Below are 23330 nucleotides of genomic sequence, written 5' to 3' on the forward strand. Positions count from 1 at the left end.
ATTCCCAGTGTTCTCTCTTGTTACTCTAATAGTGTTTTTAAAAATGTTCACCTACTCTTAATGAGCATATCACAGCCTGAATATACAGAAATAGGGAAAAACTAAGCCCAGCATACTTTTTCCAAAAAAGCTGTGCAAGAAATACTACTTTGTCCTTTGTGTGTATAAACACACAGCTCTCTTCTCCCTGTGACTTGCCACACAGACCTCTGTTTGTTTCACGCTGTTTTGAACTGTCAGGCTTGCATTTCTTTGTGTAAGAGGCAGACTTGGGAGTTTTAAAATTGCTTCAAAAACAAACAAATAAAACAAAGCAAACCGACCCCCAAACCCTATCTTTTGAAAGGAATGGTTACAAAAGCTATGCATGATAGTGAAATGTGACTGAAACCTATTCTGCCATCGGCTTTACTTATGGTTTTAGAAATCCATTGGTGTTACACATGATATACTAGAAAGCAGTATCTTCAGTGTCAATATTTTACATCTGATTCACTCACCCCACTTACTTGAGCATCCACTGCTGAGGGACTTTCCAGGTTTGAAGTAGTGAAAAATTCTAAATCTCCATGAGACCAGTAACAGAACAGTAACAGACCAAGTTACCAGAAAATATAAAAGCAGTAATGTTTCACGTAATACTCACAATGGGGAAAGGATCCTCTACAGACAGCTTTGTTTAAAATGGTTACAAGGAACATATGGCAGTTTTTAAAATCAGACTCCATTTTCTCTATAGATTCCATCCTAGGAAAGAGCAAATTTCAATTTACGTTAAGTGTATAAGGAGTTACTAAGCAGGTTATAACATACCTTTGGAGTAATTACAAATGTGCTTCAGTTTAATTTATTTAGATTTCTAAGTCTAAAGATTCTAAAATAAAATGTAAAATCTCCTGCCAAACTTTCAAAGAATCTGAAGGAAAGTGTCATTAGGACACAAAACTGCTGCTTTAGCACGCTGCTGAGCTCAAGAGTGAGGGTCACTGGGGATATTCCTCTCTTTGGCCACACGGCTAAGCAGATCTTAGTTCCCTGACATGGGATTTAACCTGGGCCCCTGTAGTGGAGTCTTAATCATTGGACTCCCACGGAAGGCCCTTCCTTATCTACTGTACAATTCCACATTTTTACTTTTCATAAGCATGGCTTCTTTTGAAATAAATAGCACATTAAAGATATAAAAAGTTTATGTTTAAAAATTACTAAAAAACTTGTTAATACGGGCAATAGCAAACACCCACATCCAGCTTCAGCAGTCATCCCTCAATACTGATACCCCAGCCTCACATCTTCAAAAGCAAAGTTGACATCACAGCATTTCAGTCATAAATATTTCAGTATCACACTAAACACAAAGACTCCTTTAAATCCATAGTCACAATACCACTGGTTTAAAAATTCTTAATGATTTAAAAAATATCATGAAATAATACTGTTCAAATTATACCTATCTTTAAAAATTTTTCACTTTTTTGCTTTAAATGTGACTCAGGATCAATTAATTTCCACAAACTGTGACAGTTAATATGCTTAAGTCCTCTTCACGTCCTGTTTTTTTCTTACAATTTACTTGTTGAAGAAACAGTTCTATTTTAGCCATGTGTGCACAACAGTATTATTACCTTCTCCTCCATCTGACAGTGACATGGACGGAGAAGTCTGCTTCATACACTGGAAACAGCAACAATAAAGCAAGTAAGACTCCTGTTTTCACCCCTGCAATTAGGGATTTAATCTACCAGCAGAGTTTCTTCATTGAGAGCACTTTGATAAAGCCCTACAGGTTAGGATTTTCAGTTCAGTTCAGTCTCTCAGTCGTGTCCGACTCTTTGCGACCCCATGGACTGCAGCACGCCAGGCTTCCCTGTCCATCACCAACTCCCAGAGTTTATTCAAACTCATGTCCATTGAGTCGGTGATGCCATCCAACCATCTCATCCTCTGTCGTCCCCTTCTCCCACCTTCAATCTTTCCCAGCATCAGGGTCTTTTCAAATGAGTCAGCTCTTTGCATCAGGTGGCCAAAATATTGGAATTTCAGCTTCAACGTCAGTTGTTCCAATGAACACCCAGAACTGATCTCCTTTAGAATGGACTGGCTGGATCTCCTTGCAGTCCAAGGGACTCTCAAGGGTCTTCTCCAACACCACAGTTCAAAAGCATCAATTCTTCGGCACTCAGCTTTCTTTATAGTCCAACTCTCACATCCATACATGACTACTGGGAAAAACCACAGCCTTGACTAGACGGACCTTTGTTGGCAAAGAAATGTCTGCTTTTTAATATGCTGTCTAGGTTGGTCATAACATAGGATTTTAGATTAGTGCTATAAGGAACTTTTCAGTTCCTTACTAATATCAACTAAGTATAAACTATTAACTCATATCTCAACAGTCTAGTCAACCAGACTAGACTTATTTCAGGCAAGTAATACCAGCAGCATAACATTAATTTTATAAACAAGACAAGGACAAGCTGTTGAGCTACACTTTCAAGGTAACAGTAGAAGATGGTATTCTGGATAGGAAGAAAGAGCTCGTGGGTTTTCAAGTGTCCTTTGACTTTCTATGTGATAGGCATGAATAATAAACACCCTAACAGTAAAATATACAATCATTCTTTTAGGGCTCTCTAAAATATGATTTTGGACTACAATCTAGCACAATGATCAGAATTTGGTTTAAAATAACTGAGTGAGTGCGAGTGAGCAGCAAACATGAAACAAAACTGGGTGTCACTATCATGTGCTGAAGTGGAGTAATGGACCCCAGGGTCTGTTATGCCTCCCCTCCACCACCCTGCCACCCACTTCTGTGTTTGTCTGGAGGCAACCGTAACAAAAAGTTAGCAAACCTATACAACAGGATGGAGGAGGAAACGGCCACCCACTCCAGAATCCTTGCCTGGAAAAACCCATGGACAGAAGAGCCTGGCGGGCTCCAGCCCGTGGGGTCACGAAGAGTCAGACACAACTGAGCAACTAACACTGCTTTACAACAGGAATGTAATTTAAAGATATCTGCTTCTGCTAATCAAGACTTCAGATTTTTCTTACTGTTTCACCAGTCAGAAATTAACTGCATGATTTTTGATGCTGTCTATTCTTTAGAATAGACAATTTTCAATTCTTTCCATAATTGCAAGTGTATGTGATATGTTGTCACAATGAAAAAACAAGACTGCCAGAATGAAGCCAGCTAAAAGCAAAACTGAAATGGTCACAGCACAGAGTTCCACAAGCTGCATACTTACTGCCATGCCCCCAGGCCAGCCTGCCACCCCTCTGCAAACATGAGCGCCAGGTTCAACACCTTCATGATGGCTTCCTTCACAAAGCTGACCTGGAGAGAGAGAGCCATGGGAGAACATAAACTGTGACTGTGTCTGAACACAGATTCTAACACTGTTACCTAATTCAAATGTCACAGAAAAAAGTGCATTAATGCAATAGCTGCCTTCCAAGTCTAAGGAGACGGGGATAGCAGAGGACGAGAGGGTTAGACAGCATCACTGACTGAACAGACACAAATTTGAGCATACTCTGGGAGACAGTGGAGACAGAGGAGCCTGGCGGGGCTACCGTCTGTGGGGCTGCAAAGAGTCGGACACAGCTTAATGACTGAACAACAACAATGAAGTATAAGGAAGGGTGCTAGGCTCTGGAAACAACGTACTTGGAAGTGGGCCCATGTCCACTGCACCCATGTAAAGGTACATCAGCAGTGGAATCTGACCAGAAGAGCCAGTAAGCTACCATTTCCTGAGACAGGCATTTAAACTCACCAGTGAAACGGGGCAAGTCATTCCAACGGCTGTATGATGACTTAATCCCATATATTCACATCAAACTGGACACACTTCCTGAACAAAGTACTACTATTCCATAACAGCAGATAAAATTTTCTAATTGAATTCAAACACAGTGCTGAGTGAATACAGACTGTCACAATAAAAATGTCAACTGTTTCTTTTAGATGTAATTTCTGGTAATATGGCACACATTTATAACCTCACTGGATCTGGTGCTTCCTTAAAAGAATATTCTGCATATCAGAAGCTTACTAAGCATAAAACTCCAAAGGACACAGACAATTTCCCTTGGCTGGCTTCATTCCTGCCTCAATGGCCAAGTTCATGTACCTTTTCTCTCAGCAGACATCGATCATGGATGGTTGATAGGTATCTATAGTGAATTTTAATCAACTGATCTAAATCCTTGGCTTCTTCGACTTGATGCTGAAACTCCAGCCCTGTACTGTGAAGAATCTTCAAAGAGAAAGATGACAAATTTAATCAGCATATCTTTTCTGTGAGAATCTGTATGCAATACACAAAACTTTTTTACCAACGTCTTCTATAGTCACTGGCACAGGGAGGGAGTGCCTCACTCTGGACTAACAGACTGCTCCTGCACGGAGGGACAAGTATAGAAAACTGTATAGAAAACGCACTGATTTTTTAAAAGTCATCAGGTAAACTGAATTTATATGTTTCAATAAATTCCACTACTTACATAATGGTCCTTCTTTAAAAGGAGCATAACTGTACTTTAAGTAGAAAACAAAACAAAATAAAACCAATCTCTCACCATTTACCCTCAACAATTAAGGGCTTAAAAAAAAAGAATGAATATCTATGTAGAACTGAGTCACTTTGCTATACAGCAGAGACTGGCACAACATTCTAAATCAACTATACTTCAAAAAAAAAAAAAAACCTGAGAAAAAAGACTGAGCAATTACGAGATTAAGGCTGCCCTCTGAGGCCACTAGTGTACAGGAAACAGCGAGCACCTCTGCATGGGTCGCACGTCTAAAACAGAGGCTTCAAAGGCACACTTCACCCACACAGAAGCGGGCTCTAGAACCTGTCTGCCAGAGTGACTACACATTTTTTTTAGCAACCGTTTAAACCCCAAGTGAATATTATCCTCTAATAACAATGTCACTGTTCCAAGTTTCTGATTTTTCTCTTCAAAACTTCCTCTAGAACTGGTTTTAATATGTGTAAGAAAAGCAATTTTATTTACTCTATGAGTTATTTCTTATACTTAAGAAAAAATTACACAATCTGGCTGCATTTCCCTCTTACACTTCACACTAGCCTGACAGACTTTATTTTAGGCTTCCATTACTAAAAATTGAAGCCATTTTCCAGGGAAAGCCCTGTGACCACTGGTGAAATTTAAAGGAATACGTGGCAAGTTCTGATGGCAATTCCAAAAGAGGAGCTCTGGTGTGCTGTCCCAAGGGGTCACTAGACAAGAGAAAGAGCAGTCTCTGGATACATATGCTCTGGCATGTTTAAAAAAAAGAAAGAAGAGCAAACACTTAACCTGCTGCCATGTTATTTTATGATCAAGTTTTTAGTATGTGATATCTTCACATTTACAGCCTATAAGTATTCTGCATGCTTCTTTGTATTTATAAATATATTACAAGTAATATATCTTCTCCATGAACATATGTACAGACGGTGATAAAACTGAATGGATGAACAGACACAAACCCTGGTCATGATGTAGTTGTGTAAGCTGTTCACAAAGTGCATGAGCTTCACTCTTAAGAGGAACATACGATGAATCTGCAGTCTTACTGGCTCCTTCTGTGGGCCAAAATGAGCAGCTGTGTCTGGGTCACCTAAAAGTCCTTCTTTAAGTTGTGATTTGTCAGCAGGATTAGCTAGTTCTGTAAAGGAACAAAGAGGAGAGGGGGTGGGAGGAGCATCTGCTCAGACCTCACCTGCACCACTGCCCTAGGACTTGTGATGGTGTGATCACTGGCCCTGTAAAGAGCACTTATGTGGATACACAGCAAGCACACTACCTTCCCCATCTGGAAGGTGAAGCAATAAAAGCTGCCATATCACTCTGATTATCAATGTCATCAAAAATGTAAAACCAAGTCCCATTAACTTGTCATTAAATTTTTTTCATATAACCCCCAAATTTTAATTCTGGTTAAATTCCTAATTTAGTTATTGTATTTCAGATTAATTGTACTGATTCAAGAAGTTAATTCTGATGTCTGTAAAACTATTATGTAATGCCATAAATTTATGACATTCTGGTACCTGTGTATACATGAAAAATGACCTAAGACCACCAACCTCTCTGAAAGAGAGCTAAAATTAAATTATAATTTATCTGCTGAAAACATATCTTACCACCAAATAATAAAACATCCAGGCTATATTTTGCCCACTTTATTTGCAGTAAGAGAAGGAACACCTGATTATAAATTTTTTGACATTCCAAACTTATAACAATGTCCACAGGCCATGGGACCTAAGAAAGCAAAAACAGAATTTTCACTGTTTAGACTCAGAATAGAAAGTAACCTGTTACCTGTATGTCTTAATTTTAACAGAAAATGTTCTTACAAAGAATATCAGCACATACCTTATAGCTCAGGGTCAGACCATCTAAGATATGAACAGGGAGTTTCTTCTTAGCTGTGTCAACATTCTCAAAAGATATAGATAGACTAGATAAAGAAATATCAGTTTTAACTATTTAGCATTTTAATTTATATATTACAAAAAGATATTTCATAAAAGGAACACAAATATTCCAATAAAAGTATATTTTCTAAGCATATGCTGCAGAATAGAAATCAGGTTTTAGAAATAGGGAAAGGGGGCAAAATTTTAAAATAATGGGTTTAACTATAAAGAACGACATAGAGTAAACCTACTTAGGAAAAAAGATGAAGTCAGGGAAGGTTAGCCTGCCATGTGCTTAAACCCGGCAGAGCTCAGCAACAGGGTCAGGAGACAGACCCTCTGCTGAGGGGGGTGCGGGAGTGTGCGTGTCTTGGGAGGGCCACTATTCCCCTCACCCTGGAGGGCACACAGGCGACGCCTGAGCAAGCATGGAATCTGCTTCTAAAGCAAAGCTGTCACAGACTGCTCTATCCACTCCTTCCTAATAAGTCTGAGTGTAACTCTCAACAAAATGCAGCTATCGTAGGGCATGGAAACGTCCCTGAGCCAGGCACTTGTCCTCAGAACAGTTCTGTCAGTGGACTGAGCAATGACAAGACTCTCCCACGATTACAAAGCACCTCTGACAATGCCTGTCACGCAGCCCACAAAAGGTTAACTGTAAGGCTTTACAACCAGAGATATAAAGGGCACTGTGTGATTTATGAGTTTAGACAATTCATTCTGTATCACAGGCTAGTTAGAATTTTTTAGTACACATGTGCATCCACTAAGTACCTAGTAGGCACCTACTGAATACCTTATTTGTCAAGTGCTGTACAAGCAGGTGATAAAAAAATCAATCCCTCCCCCTCTTCCAGAGGCTCACAGCCCAGAGCAAATGCTCAGTCACCCTCTTGCCACCAAGCAGACACAGGGTGCTGCATCAAGCCATTTGGGCAGATCACTGCTGGCCATGCCCATGGGAGAGCAGGTAACTTAAGTAACGGGAGTACAGAAAAACGTGAAGGCTCCTGGGGGGGACAGTACAGTTCTCAAGAAACCAGAAATATTCCTGAAATGGAAATCTCTTAACTTCCAAATCTCTGCAATGGAGAGTATGGTGGAGAAAGTACACAATGTGTCTGTACCTTTGTGTATACAAGAAACAAGGTGGGGAGCCCAAGAGTGAAAAGTCTTCTCCCTCATGAAAAGCTCAGCCCATCTGCTCGGAGGCACCAAGGAGCCTGAGCATGAATGGCAGTGGGATTACTCAGGTCCTGAGTGGTCCTCTAGGGCCAAGTGGGAGGGGGAGACTCTGACAGCTGGTTAGGAGGTGGCAGCGAGTGTTCGAGCGAGCCCTTAGATGGGGGATACTATCTAGGAGGCAGAACTGAGGGACCAGGGGTGTGTGGAGGCTGGCAGAGAAAGGTATCTAAGGAGACCTTCACTGAGCACTGGGATGAACAGTGGTGTCCATCCAGGAGAAAAGAAGGGCTCAGAAAATGAGCTCAGTGATGTAAACATGCCATTGAGTGTGGTTGTGAAGTGCTGGTTGTGCAGACGCCTGGGCCAAAAATAAAGATCTGCAGGTTGTCAGGGCTGCTGATGCCACAGACATGGAGTGAAGGTGCCCAAGGCAGGAGAGCAGGAAGCTGCACCAAGGGTGCGTGCAGACCAAAGGACCCACAGGCAAGTTGCAGATGGAGCACCAATGACTGGCAGAGGTGTGCGCAGGGCAGGGGAGCCTGGAGCCCAGGAAACTCATGGGTTCAGACTTAGGAAGCCTGAGGGCACAGACAGGCACCTAGAACACACGGAAGCCACAGGAGAAGGGTCCCAAAGTGATGGCTCGTCTGTCTTGAGTTAAATCTATGAAAGAGAAACTCAATAAAAATACCACCAAGGTTTTTGCTTTCATTTTGCTGGGGAGAATTAGACAAAATGATAAAGTACATTTGGAAAAATAAATAAGCAAGAATTGCCAAGAAAACCCTATTGCTAAAACAGAATGCTACTAGCAACGTGAATAAAAGAACAGTAAAACAGGACGAAAAATCTAGAGACAGAACGCATATGAAAATTTAATGACAAGGGTAATCAAATAAATAGGGAAAAGAATTTTTTTAAAAAAGAAATAAGCAATAGCAACCAATCAGTCATCTGGAAAAAGATAAAACTGGATCTATTTCTCATGTTTTTTAGCTGAGTAGACTCTAAATGGATCAACACCTAAATGTTAAAAAAAATCCATTAAAGCATTAAAAGAAAACCTGGGTGGAATTTCTTTATAACTAGGAAACAGTAAATCTTTCTTAACTATGACTCAAAATCCAAAAGTAGTAAGGGAAAAGACTGATACATGGTAAACATACTATGGTACATGATACATACACTAAAAAATGACTGCATGACAAAATAAGAAACTGTTATACCATAAGCACAACAAAAAGACAAATGTCAAACTGGGAAACCTATAGAAAGGGCTTCTAAGGAATTCCCTAGTGGTCTAGTTGTTAGGACTTTGTGCTTTCAATTGCAGGAGGCATGAGTTCAATCCCTGGTCAGGGAACTAAGATCCCACAAGCCTCACAGCACAGCCAAAAAAAAAAAAGAAAGAGAGAGCTTCTAAAAAGAAAGAGGACAAAGATCAATAAATAACTTGATACTGACAGAAATAGTAGCAAAAGATATGGATAGTTCACTTGAAAACAAATGTAAAAATAAACATATGAAAAGATGGCTAAGAAAAATGTAAATTAAAACTATATTGAGACACCATTTTTTCATCATCAGACTAGCAAAAATCCAAAAGTCTGACAACATATTCTGTTAGTGAGGTTGTGGCAAAAGCTATGTTGGTGGGAGTTAGAAAAAATATACAGCCTTTCTAGGGACTTCCCTGGTGGTTTGTTGGCTAAGACTCTGAGTGGATTAGCAGCCAGACTAAAAGTACCTTTGCATCAATGATCTTAACTTAAAAAATATAACTGTTTTATACAATTAAATCAAGAAAAACAAAAAGAAGGCAATTGGTAAAAGTAAAAAATAAAATAAATGAACCCAATCCTGTATCAGTGCTATAATCACATGGAGAATTAGTCCAAGTGGCCTTGAAAGACAGGATTCTGATGACTTGAAAGTACAAAGAAGAGAATAAAGTCACAAGCATGTTTTAAATTCTCCGAGGGTTTGTTGCTGCTATTGTTACTTTGGAACTATTATGATTTATTATACAATAAATCCAGTAAATATTTATATTAATGTGTTGGTAATTACTCAAGGGGAAAGATACAAAAAAAATCAAAGAAGTGAAATCTTGTAATCTTTAATATATGTTGGAAATATCAATATGAGCTTCTGATTCATTTTCCTTTTTCTGCCTATTTCCTAGCTCTAACCACTGAGTGAGTTCAGAAGTACTGATAATCCAGAACAGACACACACTCTGGGATCTGAGCCTTTAAAGTCACAGAAGAGGTGGGACTGGTGGTCCAGGGGAGGTGTATCTGCCTGGGGCAGTAAGTGCACAGGACAAGCCCAGGTATCCAGTCCTAAAAGCAAGGATGCTCTCCAAGATTACAAGGGTCAAGTGAAGGAGTTCCCCTTGGGTAAAAATGGGACAGTCAGAGCAAGAAAAGGGAATAAAGATTGAAGCATTCTAAAAATAACAAAATTTACGAGTTTCTATCCGTAGTGGAAAACATAACCTTAACCTACCCTGGCCCCCTCTGGGGACTACTGGGCATTAACTTTTTACTATGAAAAGAATGTAGCAGTTACCCTGCTTTTTTTTTTACTAACCAAAGTTTTTGATGAAAATTCTGCTTTTGTGGAAAAATCAAAGGAAATACATCACATAAAAATAAAAGGAATTATTTTATGTACTGCTAAGAAGTAGAATCTGGCATGACTATGGGGAAAACAATGTTCTAAGTGTCATGAAACAAATGTTAATTATGATCACTGTAACTTTTCAAAGGCCAATGAGGGTGCCAAGAAAGCCAGCCAGGTCAGGACAGAGCATGGGAAAGAGGACTACCAAACAGGGTGGAAGCTGCGTCCCTGCCGTCTGAGTGTTCACCGGCGCCACGCTGGCCAAGGCGCTCAGCAGGAGGAGCAGGGACAGGGAGGAGGGGAGGGGGCTCCCTCATTAAGGGAGAGCCAGTGCGACACTGGGAAAACAGGCAGCCCTGCCTATGAAGAGTGGTGAAGTCTCTCTCCCCCTCCTAACTGGGCTGGACTCTGACTTGGTCTGTGGTGGAAGTGAGGGTCTGTGAGGCCTGCAGTTCAGGCCCTGGCAGTGCCCAGGGCTCTGCTCTCACCCTCTCTGCCGCGACACCACCATGAAGGCTGGTACAGCTGGGTGCAGAGAAAGAACCACAGGGCAGGGAGCCGGCCAGCGTGGACTCCAGCCACGTGAGCGAGGTCATCAGATCTTGAGAGACCACAGGCTCCCTTCTCACATCTCCTCTCACTCAGCTGGCAAGTGGCTGCTGCCTCGGTTTTCTAACGTGTAAAGTAACATTAATAAAACTCACAGGGATCGGTGTGAGGATAAAATAAGATAGCACAAAGAAGGCATAGAAGAGTTTGGGCACATGGGCTATTTTATAACATTTAAAAGAAAAGGTGCCTCCCATATCTTACCGAGAACTGTCTTCAGGATAACGCTGTCCTACTGCTTCTTGGAGCTGGACATTAAGAAAAGACACATTCTGCCAGGTTTCCTTTTCCCTTATTTTATCAAAAATTGATGTGTAGAAGTCATACATGGTATCTCCCCCTTCCATTAAGAAGAAATTCCTCATGGCCTGCAAGTATTCCACCAACCTGAATGAAGAGCACAGAAAGATCTTAGGCTCATAAAATAGGATTCTAGACCAGTAACAGGTTTCGTACATCATTTTTAGTGAAACAGGTTTACATACTACATTTACTAAAATCAGAAATACTAAAACATTTTAAAGACTTTCAAAATATAAAACAGCATATAGCTTACTTTTAATAATCAGAGAGGTAAGTTATTTTCCTGTAACTGAAAAAATCTGGCAAACTTACTAAAGTGTTACAAAAAATTAACCAAAGTGTTAATCCAAATCATGATGAATTTCCACTGTTAATATTCAGGGCATTTTTTTCCCCAGTCTTTTTATCTATGCATTAAAAAAAAAAGGAGTTCTTACCATTTTATACATCCTGGATTTTTTTTACAATTTAAGAAACTTTACATTATTTAAAACTCTATATAAACATAATTTACATGAACTTTACAAAGTTCATACATGGAGATGAATATACCATATTTTAATATAGATATGCCATATGGCATTTATGGATATGCCATAATTTAAAATATAAGTTATCCATTACTAAGCAATTTCATGTTTTTCCCTCTGATAGCAAACTTTGTGACAAGCCTTTTTGTGTAACAAGCTTTTTCTGTGTTCATTTGGGATAAATTCTCAGAAACAAATTTCACATAAAGTTAAGAAAACACTGATGATTAATTGATCCTCTCAAAAGAAAAGTGTTCATTGCATATCCATTCCCTACTCTAATAAAAATTAGCTCGAAATCTAGGTTTAAAAATAATTTCAACTATTTTTCAAGTATAAAAAACTACCAACCACTTCCCAAACTTAACCATTCATCATACCTATAATCTTTTTTCAGAGTCCGCATGAGGTTTCCACAGCAATCTAGATATTGCTTTTCAATATGGGGATAGAGGCAAGATCTCAGCGTTAATTCAAAGGTCTGGCAAGTCACAGATTCTGATGATCTATCCACACATACGTCTCCACCAGCAAACTTCTCATGAAAGTCACTCTGTTCCAAATACAACCTTTAATATAAAAACATGAGTCTTCTTTTTAAGAGCTGCTGTCAACAGAATTCTCTCTTTAAGAAAAACAAAACACTCACTTCCTTTTTTCCTTTCAATGGAGGTACAGTTGATTTAATGTAAGTTTCAGGTGTACAACACAGTGATTCACAGTTTTTAAAGGTTATATTCCATGTATAGCTATTATAAAATGCTAACCTATTCCCTGTGCTGTACAATATATCTTTGTAGCTTATCTATGTTACACATAGTAGTTTGTGCCTCTTGATTCCCTGCTCCTATGTAGCACCTCCCCAACCAGCATTTTGTTCTTTATGAGTCTGTTTCTTGTTATCTCACTAGTTTGTTGTATTTTTTAGATTTCCCATATAAGTGATATCATATATTATTTGTCTTTCCCTGACTTATTTCACCAAAGTATAATACCCTCTAACTACATCCATGCTGCTGCAAATTGCAAAATTTCATTCTTTTTAATATACCACATCTTGTCTATACATTCATTTCAATAGAATTCTCTGTAATCAAAACTCCAGAGTCCCATTTTTATCTTTAGTCTTAAAAATGCCGATTATTAAGGAAATAGAAATCTTTTTCCTCAAAATATTCTTTGCGTGAAATAGTCCACACACAGTTGCTTTTGCCCTAAAAGACCAAGTACAGAGGAGGTCTTTCTAGCCATTAGGCTGAAGACAGTGAATGATGGCCACTAGACAATAAACAGGGTATTTACTGTGTGGGTATTAAAACCTATTTCCACAGGCTAAGTACCTAAAAACACTTTCTGAAGTGCCAAGATACACAGGGAGGGTCTGACTCAGCATGTCCCAGGACTGCAACTTCTATGAGCAGCTTCCATGTGAGTGATGGTGCTGCCATGGGCTCAAGGCACAGGACAGCCTGTGGACTTTCACAGATAACAAGGATGCCAAATTACACATTTGAAACAAGTGAACACAATATATTCTTGTATTTCATTCGTTAGAAAGGAGAGAATAAAGGTTTCTATTTTAAAGGCTGGAAAGCCCTACCTGGCAGAAATAAACAGATTCTGCCATTTCAAACATCAGAAACCTGGCAGGTATGTATCACACCTTGCAAAGTTAATTGCCAGCAGCGGATCGTGAACGTCATCCAGCTCGAGATGCCGCTCGGCGATGGACTGCATCTTTATCAGGGTCTCTCTGGTGGCCTGATGCTCAGTGAGGGCCTGTGCAGTGAAGGCTTCTCCATGTCGAAGACGAGACTGTACAGACTCCAAAAAGAGGGTATACAGACTTTTTCTTTCTGCATCTGAAACAAAAATGTGTAAGGTGAACTATGGTTTAGTAAATAAGGAATTATAAGAATTATTAAGTAAACATATAAATATAGCCTGGCATTCTTCCTTCAGCCTGTGAAGGTCTATCCCTGTTTTGCTAAGTTACCCTTACAGTAGAGTACCTTTAGTACAACTAAACATTTGTATACCCTGTTAGACAACTGCAAAGTTCATGGTCAAACATTCAAAATACAAGCTTGTTTTTTTCTGAACAGAGTAACAGACCAAACAGGACGCCAGAAAGTTAAGTTGCCACCATACTAGACAGCACTATGCTGACACTAACAGGAGTCACAGTCCACTGGGAAAAACACTTCCAACAGTGGCCCTGCAAAGTTCTTTATGTTTTACTATTCAGTAAGAAAGGAAATATTCCACAAAGTGAAAAAATACTAAAGTAGACATAAAATAATTCAATAATTAACACAGCATTTAGGTGATTTACAAACAAAATAAGTAAGGTCACACCTATACCTCTCAGAGCCTTTTTAGTCAAATGATAAAACCTTCAGTAGATTGCTTAAATTACATTGCTCAAAAAAGACCACATATAATATAAATTTTGTATAATATAAAAATTATATCAAGATTTCCTCAAAATCTATGGTCAAGTCTGAATTGTTCACCAACAAATTCCTATCTGCCAGAGTTCATGTTCTCAGGTGCCAAATGAATGCTACACTGCATTAAGAAATGCCAGAGAATTACTATAAAGGACCAGTCCTAAAGCAACAAGAATAAGGAGATGCATGTGGAACACATCATCACTGCCTTTCAAACACCATGCTCAAAGTCTCCAATGAGGATGATCCATTTTCAGTCAAGAGCAGCATGCTCTATTAATCTGAACATGGTGCTAATTTCCATGAAAATAAAAGGCTTGAATCATTTCCAAAGTGCAAACTAATGACGTATCTCAGGATGGCAAGCATGAAGAGGGAACTGGGCCCCACCGCTAGGGGGTACCTCTGGCTGTGGCCTGGCGTGTGGTGCTCTCTGCACACTGCAGGTTCTTCAGCAGCTGCATGGACTTGCCAGCCATTATGATCTGCTTGAGGACGGGTTTCAGGAAGGACACCATGGTGTGCTGCTTGCTGGAGAGCCCTTGATCACTGCCAGAACTGGCACTAGCATTATCACTCATCTTTTCTTCATTTTCTGTCTTTTCAGATACACTGTATAGTGTGTAGGTTGCATACCAGAAGTCTCTGTGATTTACTGGAACATTTTTGTTTCTACAAGGATTCAAAAGAATTTTAAACTTTAACCTTTCTTTCTTAAAAACAGTATACCTGCTCTAACTTATGCATGTTTTCCAGACATTCCAAAATACATTAATATCAATTATTAGTAAAATGATGCAATCTTTAGATAAAATGGGACTTACCTGACTTCAGTTTAACATAGAAAAGTGGATTAACATTCTGAATGGCATTGGTAAAACCTAATAAGCAGAAAGTTTCCTGAATTGGAATTAAACAAAATTTGATTAATTTGGTTTTCTTTAAAGGTAGAATAAATTACCTATTTTGCCATCTCCTATGAAAGTAAACTCCAGACTTCGATATCTTTTTTTCCACATAGATTCCTAGCTGGACTGTTTTAACAATGAAACGAGGGTTACTCAGCCCCTTCTAAGGAGAGCAAGAATCCTGATTTTACAGTAATCCTCATGTGTAATAGAAGAACCAGGACATTATGAGAGATTGAAGATTCAGATAAAAGAATGGCCATTTTATTTAAGTACTGTGTAAAGAGGGCTGCTTTTCTGTAGCTCTAAGAAAGCTATTTTCCTTGATGAGTTAAATGGATAGCCATTAATTAAAACACATACCTCTACACAGTTCAGAACTTAAGACTGAGATAAGAGAGTGCAAATAGTTCTACATTGCAGCTTCTCTGATTCTGTTCAGAAAAATTGATTAAGTGAAGGGGAATCAACACAAGTGGATTTCATGATGATTACGATTTTCCTTAATTGTTTTATTAAATAATATACTAGAAAGGTTAAAAAAAAGAATAGCTAACTAGGAGAAATAAATATATTAGAGGTATATTTGGTAATACTTTCACCTCTTTTATCTCAGCATTAATTTATTCTCCTTGATTCCCACTAATGAAGCCATTTGACATCACCTAATTCACCACTTCATGGCAAATAGAAGGGGAAAAATTGAAAGCAGTGACAGGTTTTCTTTTTGTGGGCTCCAAAATCACTGTGGATGGTGACTGCAGTAATGCAATTAAAAGACGCTTGCTCCTTGGGAGAAAAGCTAGGGCAAAACTAGACAGTGTATTTAAAAGCAAAGACATCACTTTGCTGACAAAGGTCTTTCTGGTCAAAGCTACGGTTGTTCCAGTAGTCATGTTCGGATGTGAGTGAGTGTTGGACCATAAAGAAGGCTGAGTGCCGAATAATCGATGCTTTCGAACTGTGGTGCTGGAAAAGACTCTTGAGATCCCCCTGGACTGCAAGGAGATCAGACCAATAATCCTACAGGAAACCAACCCTAAATTTTCATGGGAAGGACTAATGCTGAAGCTGAAGCTCCAATACTCTGGTCACCTGATGTGAAGAGCCAACTTATTGGAAAAGACCCTGATGCTGGGAAACACTGAAGGCAAAAGAAGAAGGGGGACGGCAGAGGATGAGATGGTTAGCTGGCATTACTGACTCAAGGGACATGAATTTGAGCAAAGTCTCGGAGATAGTGAAGGACAGGGAAGCCTGGCGTTCTGTAGTCTATGGGGCAAAGTCACGACTTTGTGACTGAACAACAATTCATTTCAAAGGACTCAGTGTGCCTTTCACCATACCAGCCATCCATAAACATACTATAATTCAAAAAATGCAATTTGCTAATACAGAAAGCTGTGAGTTGACATAAAACTTGGAAAAAAATTTTCTGGCAGCTGGTACCTGATGTCTTCTATTTATATAAAAATGCAAGAGAACTTGCTTATGGTGACAATACAGCTCTATTATTGGAACTGCCCCCCCCCCATATCATCTGAAGCTAATGGAAATGTTGGGGAGAAGAGACAATGTCTGGTGGACCTCCCTCACCTCTGGATGATGAACTCCCTGGCAGAGTCGCACAGGTGCCCATGCACGATCCACTCATCCACAGTCTGCAGGTAGGGCCGCACGGTCTCCACCCAGAGGGAGAATAGCAATGAGACCTGAGGAGATGCACATCCATTCTCAGAACTCCCTCGTCCTTAGATAAGATGAGGCTCAAGTATTTCTGAAGCACATTTTAAGAAGTGATTCTTGTTTGGGTTTTTTTTTTTTTGCCACAATGGCCACGTGGGATCTTAGTTCCCCAACTGGGGATCAAACCACATCCCCTGCAGTGGAAGCACAGAGTCTTAACCACTGGATCACCAGGGAAATCCATCTATGTTTTTTGAAACAAAGTAAGAAATTAAAAATCCAAAATACATGCTATAAAATCCTTATGAAAAATCTCACCTAAATATGAGAAACCATACTGTCCATAATAGTACTTTCTTAGTAGTGAAAGTTACGCAGGCACAACAGTTCTAAACTGGACAATTCAAACTCTACCCAAATAGTGCTATTAGTAAAATGTCCATTAACAAGGAAGTGATTTCATTTAATAAAAAAGAAAGTACAGAGATGAAAGAAATCAACTTCCTTTAAATTGAAAAGCAGTACCAAAATGGTGAGGAAAAAAGGTTCACACCAACAAACTAGAACACCTAAGTTATGTGCCTAAACAAACCTGCAGCTATCTACATCAAAGTCTCTAGTTAGATTTGCATTTTTAAATTACAGTAAAAAAATATACTATCTTAACCAAAGTGCACAGATTGGCAGTTTTAAGTATATTCACACTGATGTGAAAATAGAGCTTTCTAATCTTTTGCATGTTGCCAAACTGAAACTATGTACCCATTACTTATCCCTTTCTCTTCTTCCCCAGCTCCTGGTAACCAACACTCTCATCCTCCTCTCTATTTCTATGAATTTGGCTACTCTAGATACATCATGTAATATATCTGTATTTGTATTTAACAAAGGGTATGGTGAATATCTATATCAAAGTCATCTAGGTATTTTTCCCATCTTGCTTTTATGTTTTGCTCTATTTTTGCCACATTTATCTGGTGAGCTTGGCAACTACAGCTGAAAAGCTAGTTTTATGCAGCCTCAAATTTAGAAGCTAATTTAAAAACTCACAACTGTCTGACACACCACTTTTACAAAGATCTACAATAGGCCATCCACCACTCCTATGCAGAGCAGAGTGAGTCACACACAGTGGACTAGACAAGGGTCCCACCTACAGTTTGCTCAGAGGCTTCGCCAACATTGTCATATTCAAGAATGGCTTTGTACAGGGTGTTGAGGAGATGAGATGCTCGGACAACATTTCGAGTGTCAGGTGGAACTTCTGCTACTCCAGTACTAAACACTTTGTGCAGAACTTTGAGTTGAGCCAGTCGAGGTGACAACTTGTCCACCACTATTGCAAGAGTTATTGTAGTATCTGCAAATATCAAGAAATCAAACTCCTTAGCAAGGAAAAATATCTGCATTCGAAACGTGATATAAATGCTAAGCCATTTATGGAAGCGCATGGAAGGCTGGAGGATTTTTTTTTTAATTACTTTTGGATGCACTGGGTCTTTGTTGCTGAATGCAACCTTTGTCTAGTTGCGCTAAACAGGGACTACTCTAGTTGTGGCTTCTCACTGGGTGTCTCCTCTTGTTGCAGAGCAACGGCTCTAGCAAGCACGAGCTTAGCTGCCCCACAGCATGTGGGATCTTCTCAGACCAGGGACTGAACCTGTGTACACTGCACTGGCAAGGAGACTCTTAACCATTGGACCACGAGGTGAGTCCAGGATGGTAGGTTTTAATCTCATGTTACAAGGAACTAATTTCCCCAAGAAAGAACTCCCTAAAAGAAGGAAAAGACAACTCAGCAGAAAAATAATTAAAGGAACTGACAATTCACAGAAAAGGAAATTCAAGTGAGTCTTAAACATAAAGATGTTCAACCTCACAAAAAAAAGACTGCAAAATAAAACTATACTGAGCAAATAAAACAGACTATAGTGGGCTACTGTTTCAGTGAGGGGAGGCAGAAAAGGGTGATTAATAAGGGCAGCAAGAGTGAGTTCCCTGGTCAGGAACAGCTCTGAATCCTAAATATGGAGGTGGTAATACAAATCTACAAAGGTGGTAAAATGCCAAAGAACTACTAGAGAAAGACTGACTTACCTCCTTGAAAAACAAGCACCTGCAAAACTGGTGAAACCCATCTCAGGCCTGCAGACTAGTTATGGTATTGTATCAATGTCAATTTCCTAGTTTTGATTACTGTATTTTAAGTGTCAAAACGAAGGATGCTGGGTGAAGTGAACATGGGAGCTTGATGTACTATTTTTTACAATAGTTGCATATAAAAGTTAACGGAGAAAAACCTGCACTGGGCTACCATTTTCACCTAACACACTGGTGAAGATCCAAAAGTTTGAAAACACTGCTGACAAGACCAAACAAATGCATACTCATATATATTGCCAGTAAGGGTGTAAAGTTATTAATCTATACCTCTACAGAGAACAATGTGACAATAACTACTAAAACCACATATGCCATCACATACCTTCTGACTTAGCAATTTCACTCTTCGAATTTGTGCTATAGCTAACTTGCTATACATGTATACAATCACTAATATGAAGTGGTTATCACTGAAGCTGGCAACAGGAAGACATCAGACACAGCCCAAATGTCTGTGAAAAGGGTACTGGTACATGATACATCCATACCACAAAATGCTCAGTTGGTGAAAAAAAAAATGAGGAGGCTCTTTAATTAAATACTTGTATGATTTAATTCTCAAAATTTAAATAAAAAATAATTTGAAGCCAGTAGTAACAAGACTGTGGATATGAATATGTATTGCTTTCATATGTCTAAATTATACCTGGAAGGATGCTCAAAAAATGGATCAGTTGGGTGCCTCTGGATTGGGGAACCAGTGCAGGAGGAAAAATTTTTGCTGTACATCTTTCTATACTGTTTGGATTTTTAGAGATAAGAACAGCTTAAAAATACAAATTTAAAATAATTAAAAAAAAAAGTATATTCAGGACAATTACTTATTTGCCATGCAAATTTCAAATCTTATATTAATTATTAAAGGAAGAATATTTAAATACCATTATTGATGATGCACTTCTCAATTTCTGCAAGTTCCTCTTTGAAATTAATGAAGTATTTGTATAAGGCCCACATGAAAGCCTGGTATGTTCTAAAAGGCGCTTCTGTTGACTTCTTAGGAACAGAACCATTTCCAGGTAACATGCTTTCAGAACTGTGCCCCATGACTTCATCAATGAATTCCTGGAGTCGAAACACAACTTGGCCATATGCCGCGATCTGCTCCAGTACTGACTGTAAACAGCTCTACAACAGAAGCAAACCACAGATTTACAGTCTGACTCCACAGGGGTTCCAGTGAGTGCTCCCCTCACCACAAGGTGTTCCTTTCTGACTGCCTGAGACAGTGTGCGCATCAACAGACACAGTGATACAGTGAATATCTAGCTTTATATTCAGAGGAAACAGCACAGGATTAAATTTTATATGATATACAACTGTGGCTTACACTGTTTCAAAACACACAAACAAAAGGTATACGTACTACAGGCAAAAAATTACAGCAGACAGCTTTCCCAACACGAAATGTCAGAAAACACAAAACTAAACATGAACACCACAGACAATATTAAAGAATTCTCCAAGCACTCCAAAGACACAAACTTAATTTTGCCTTCTGAAACTTAAGTATATTTAGTAGTTAATTTCAATATTGTAAAATGTTATAAAATTACATTACTATGGTTTATATAAATCTTAATTACAACAAGCACAAATAACTTACATGTGTCAAATGAGTTACTATAATATTGTTCCTCACAGTTACTTTTCCATCAATCAACTGAAATATAAAGAGCTTTTTTACCCCTGAAAGTAACCTGAAATGAAATAAAAAGATGAATATAAGTCTAAAAAATATTCACTACAGTAATGTCTAGGGAATTTAAATAAAGATTCTAAAGAGAAAGGTGAGGGAGGGCAAACAGGTAAGATAATTAGAAAATAAAAGACATCAATCTTTTTATCTGATTATTTTAAGACTCAACATATTCTAATTTCATCTTTAAAAAAGTCCAAAACAGTGTTGTTAAAGCATTCCCCCACATAGGTGATGGTCAAACACATCTTCCCACTTTTGAGAACCAGAGCCTGGAAATCTCAGCAGGTAACAGCACTAGATTAGGTGCCTACGGACCTGTTTTGGGTTCAAATCCAAAGGCCTACTTTTAATATGCATGTGAAATACCCTCAAACACCTGTCTTTATAAAACCAAAATTCTGCTTCTCATTAATAAAGTCTTTAGACTATGAATTAGGTTAACGGATCTTACCATAGGGTTTCCCGAATAACCTGTGTTTCAGTAACAAAAACTCTGTCATCTGGAACATATAACGGGTCACTGCTGTACAAATGTTGGTCCCTATTAGATAACAAACATCAAATGCCAATGAAAAGATGTCTCATGAAGTAAAGTTAGAAGTCTCAAAGAATATAAGTAATTTACTAGCAATTTAACGAGTACTCAATAAGCTAATAAATATAACACATGCTTTAAATTTCCTCCCATATTGATTTTCACAAGTCAACTGAAATATTCTCAGAGAAGCACTTTCAGAGTATTTCTGTTGTTTATTGCTGACTTAAGCAAATATTTTAAATTATGTATTGTTGTTTTGGGAAAAATTGTTAACTATTTTTACAGTAAGTGCATGAAAACAGAAATCAAATAAATTGCCTAATGTATATCAATCCATCCACTTTGAAAATAAACAAATCAAAGACAGACTATAGTTAAATAATAACTTCATTATGAAATTAAACAATTAATTAATTAAAAGCTAAATTTATCAATTTAATTGAAATTGACAAAAATTTCAAGAAAATTTAAGATCTGTTTTCCCCTCTCACTTGGCTGCCTTGGGACTAAACTGTTCCCTGCTGCAACCTCGGTGTTTCAGAATTTGGCTTGCTGCTCATTGGGCAAACAGACCTAGACAGTAGAGGAAATGACCGCAGGTTAAGTGGCAAATGTAAAGTGTTATAAAGAATAAGTAACTGAGGAGAGTGGCCAAGGCGGCAGAATAGGAACTTAAGCTTATAATATCCTCTCATAAGCACACCAAAATGACACCTTACTGCAGAAAGAAAACCTGATGAAAAACACTGGAACATACCAGAAAATATTAAAGATGGAACCACAAAACAGGTAGGAGAGGTAGACTTGCAATATGATCAAATCCATTTAACCCCTAGGTAGGTGACCCACAAACTGGAGAATTATTACAGAGGTTCTCCCACATGTGAGCCTTCGCTGGATGCCTGGCACCAGAAAGAGAAGAACATTTAGCTTCAAAGGCTAGTGGGGTATGACTGCAGGATCTCCGTAGCCTTGAGGGAAATAGAGACTTCATTCTTAAAGACACATACAAAATCTCAAGCAGACCAAGATTGAGGACAAAAGCAGCAATATGATAAGAACCTGGGCCAGACCTACTTGCTGGTCTTGGAGGGTCTCCTGGGGAGGTGGGAGATGGTTGGTGGCTCACACTGGGGACAGACACTGGTGGTGGATATATCAGGGAATATTCACCTGCATAAGCTCTCGTGGAGGCTGACATTTTGGCACAAGGACCTGGCCCTAGCCAACAGTCTACAGACTCCAGGGAGTGCAGGGACACCTCAATCAAGTAAAGTAACAAACTGGGCAGGGATACAGTCTCACCCACCAGGAGACAGGCTACCCAAAGACTTCTACTTCCTGAGCCCATACCACTTCTATACATGCCCTAAGATATGACCCTGCCAACAAGAGGGACAAGACCCAGTTCCACCCACCAGGGGGCAGGCACCAGCCCCTCCTGCAGGAAGCTTGCACAAGCCTCTAGACCAGCCTTACCCACCAGGGGACAGACATCACAAGCAAGAAAATCACAGTCCTGCAGCTTGTAGACTGAGTCCACAAATGCAAGCCAGACAATACCCGGGGACCAGCTAGCCCCTGGCCCTTGTATGCTAAGAGGGGAGTGCACCGTTGGGGCACATAGGATTTCTTACAGAGGGCCACTTCTACAAGGTTGAAAAATGTAACTAACCTACCATGTTCATAAAAATATAAATAGCGATTTAAACAAAATGAGGTGATAGAGGGACTATGTTTCAGATGAAGGAATAAGATAAAACCCCATAACAGTAAGTGACATAGAGATAGAGAATTCATCCAAGAAAGAGTTAAAAGTAGTGACTGTAAAGATGATCAAAGGATGTGAAAGGAGAATGGACGTACAGAGAAACAAATTAGAAGATTTTAGGAAAAAAGTGAGAAAATATAAGGAACAACCAAACAGAATTGAGAAATACAGTAACTGAAAACTACACTAGAAGGAATGAACAGTAGACTAAATGAGGCAGAAAAACAGATAAGTGAGCTGGAAGACAGAGTAGTGGAAATCACTGTTGCTGGACAGAAAAAAGATGATAGGATAAATAAATAAATAAATAAAATGATAGGATATCAGTTTTTAAGAGACCTTTGGGACAACACCAAGTGTGCTAATATTTACAGGATAGAGGCCCCCAAAAGAGATGAGAGTAAA

At 39.0% G+C, this 23330-nt stretch overlaps 1 protein-coding gene across 1 annotated transcript in view; it reads right to left on the reverse strand.

The window, feature by feature from the left end:
* The window catches only part of TUBGCP5 (tubulin gamma complex component 5), a 55318-nt gene that overhangs the window by 1147 nt on the left and 30841 nt on the right, over positions 1-23330 (reverse strand). The window contains exons 8-22 of the mRNA XM_020906831.2: positions 21068-21157; positions 20521-20614; positions 19796-20042; positions 17909-18111; positions 16662-16777; positions 14561-14829; positions 13368-13566; positions 12085-12273; positions 11076-11258; positions 6403-6487; positions 6168-6288; positions 5511-5689; positions 4143-4268; positions 3255-3343; positions 647-747 (exon numbers count right to left, since the gene is read on the reverse strand). Of these exons, the coding sequence (XP_020762490.1) occupies positions 647-747; positions 3255-3343; positions 4143-4268; positions 5511-5689; positions 6168-6288; positions 6403-6487; positions 11076-11258; positions 12085-12273; positions 13368-13566; positions 14561-14829; positions 16662-16777; positions 17909-18111; positions 19796-20042; positions 20521-20614; positions 21068-21157 (2291 nt within the window). The remainder of the gene's footprint in view (positions 1-646; positions 748-3254; positions 3344-4142; positions 4269-5510; positions 5690-6167; positions 6289-6402; positions 6488-11075; positions 11259-12084; positions 12274-13367; positions 13567-14560; positions 14830-16661; positions 16778-17908; positions 18112-19795; positions 20043-20520; positions 20615-21067; positions 21158-23330) is intronic.

This window comes from Odocoileus virginianus, unplaced genomic scaffold (assembly GCF_023699985.2).
Source record: "Odocoileus virginianus isolate 20LAN1187 ecotype Illinois unplaced genomic scaffold, Ovbor_1.2 Unplaced_Contig_9, whole genome shotgun sequence".
Taxonomy (NCBI): Eukaryota; Metazoa; Chordata; class Mammalia; order Artiodactyla; family Cervidae; genus Odocoileus; species Odocoileus virginianus.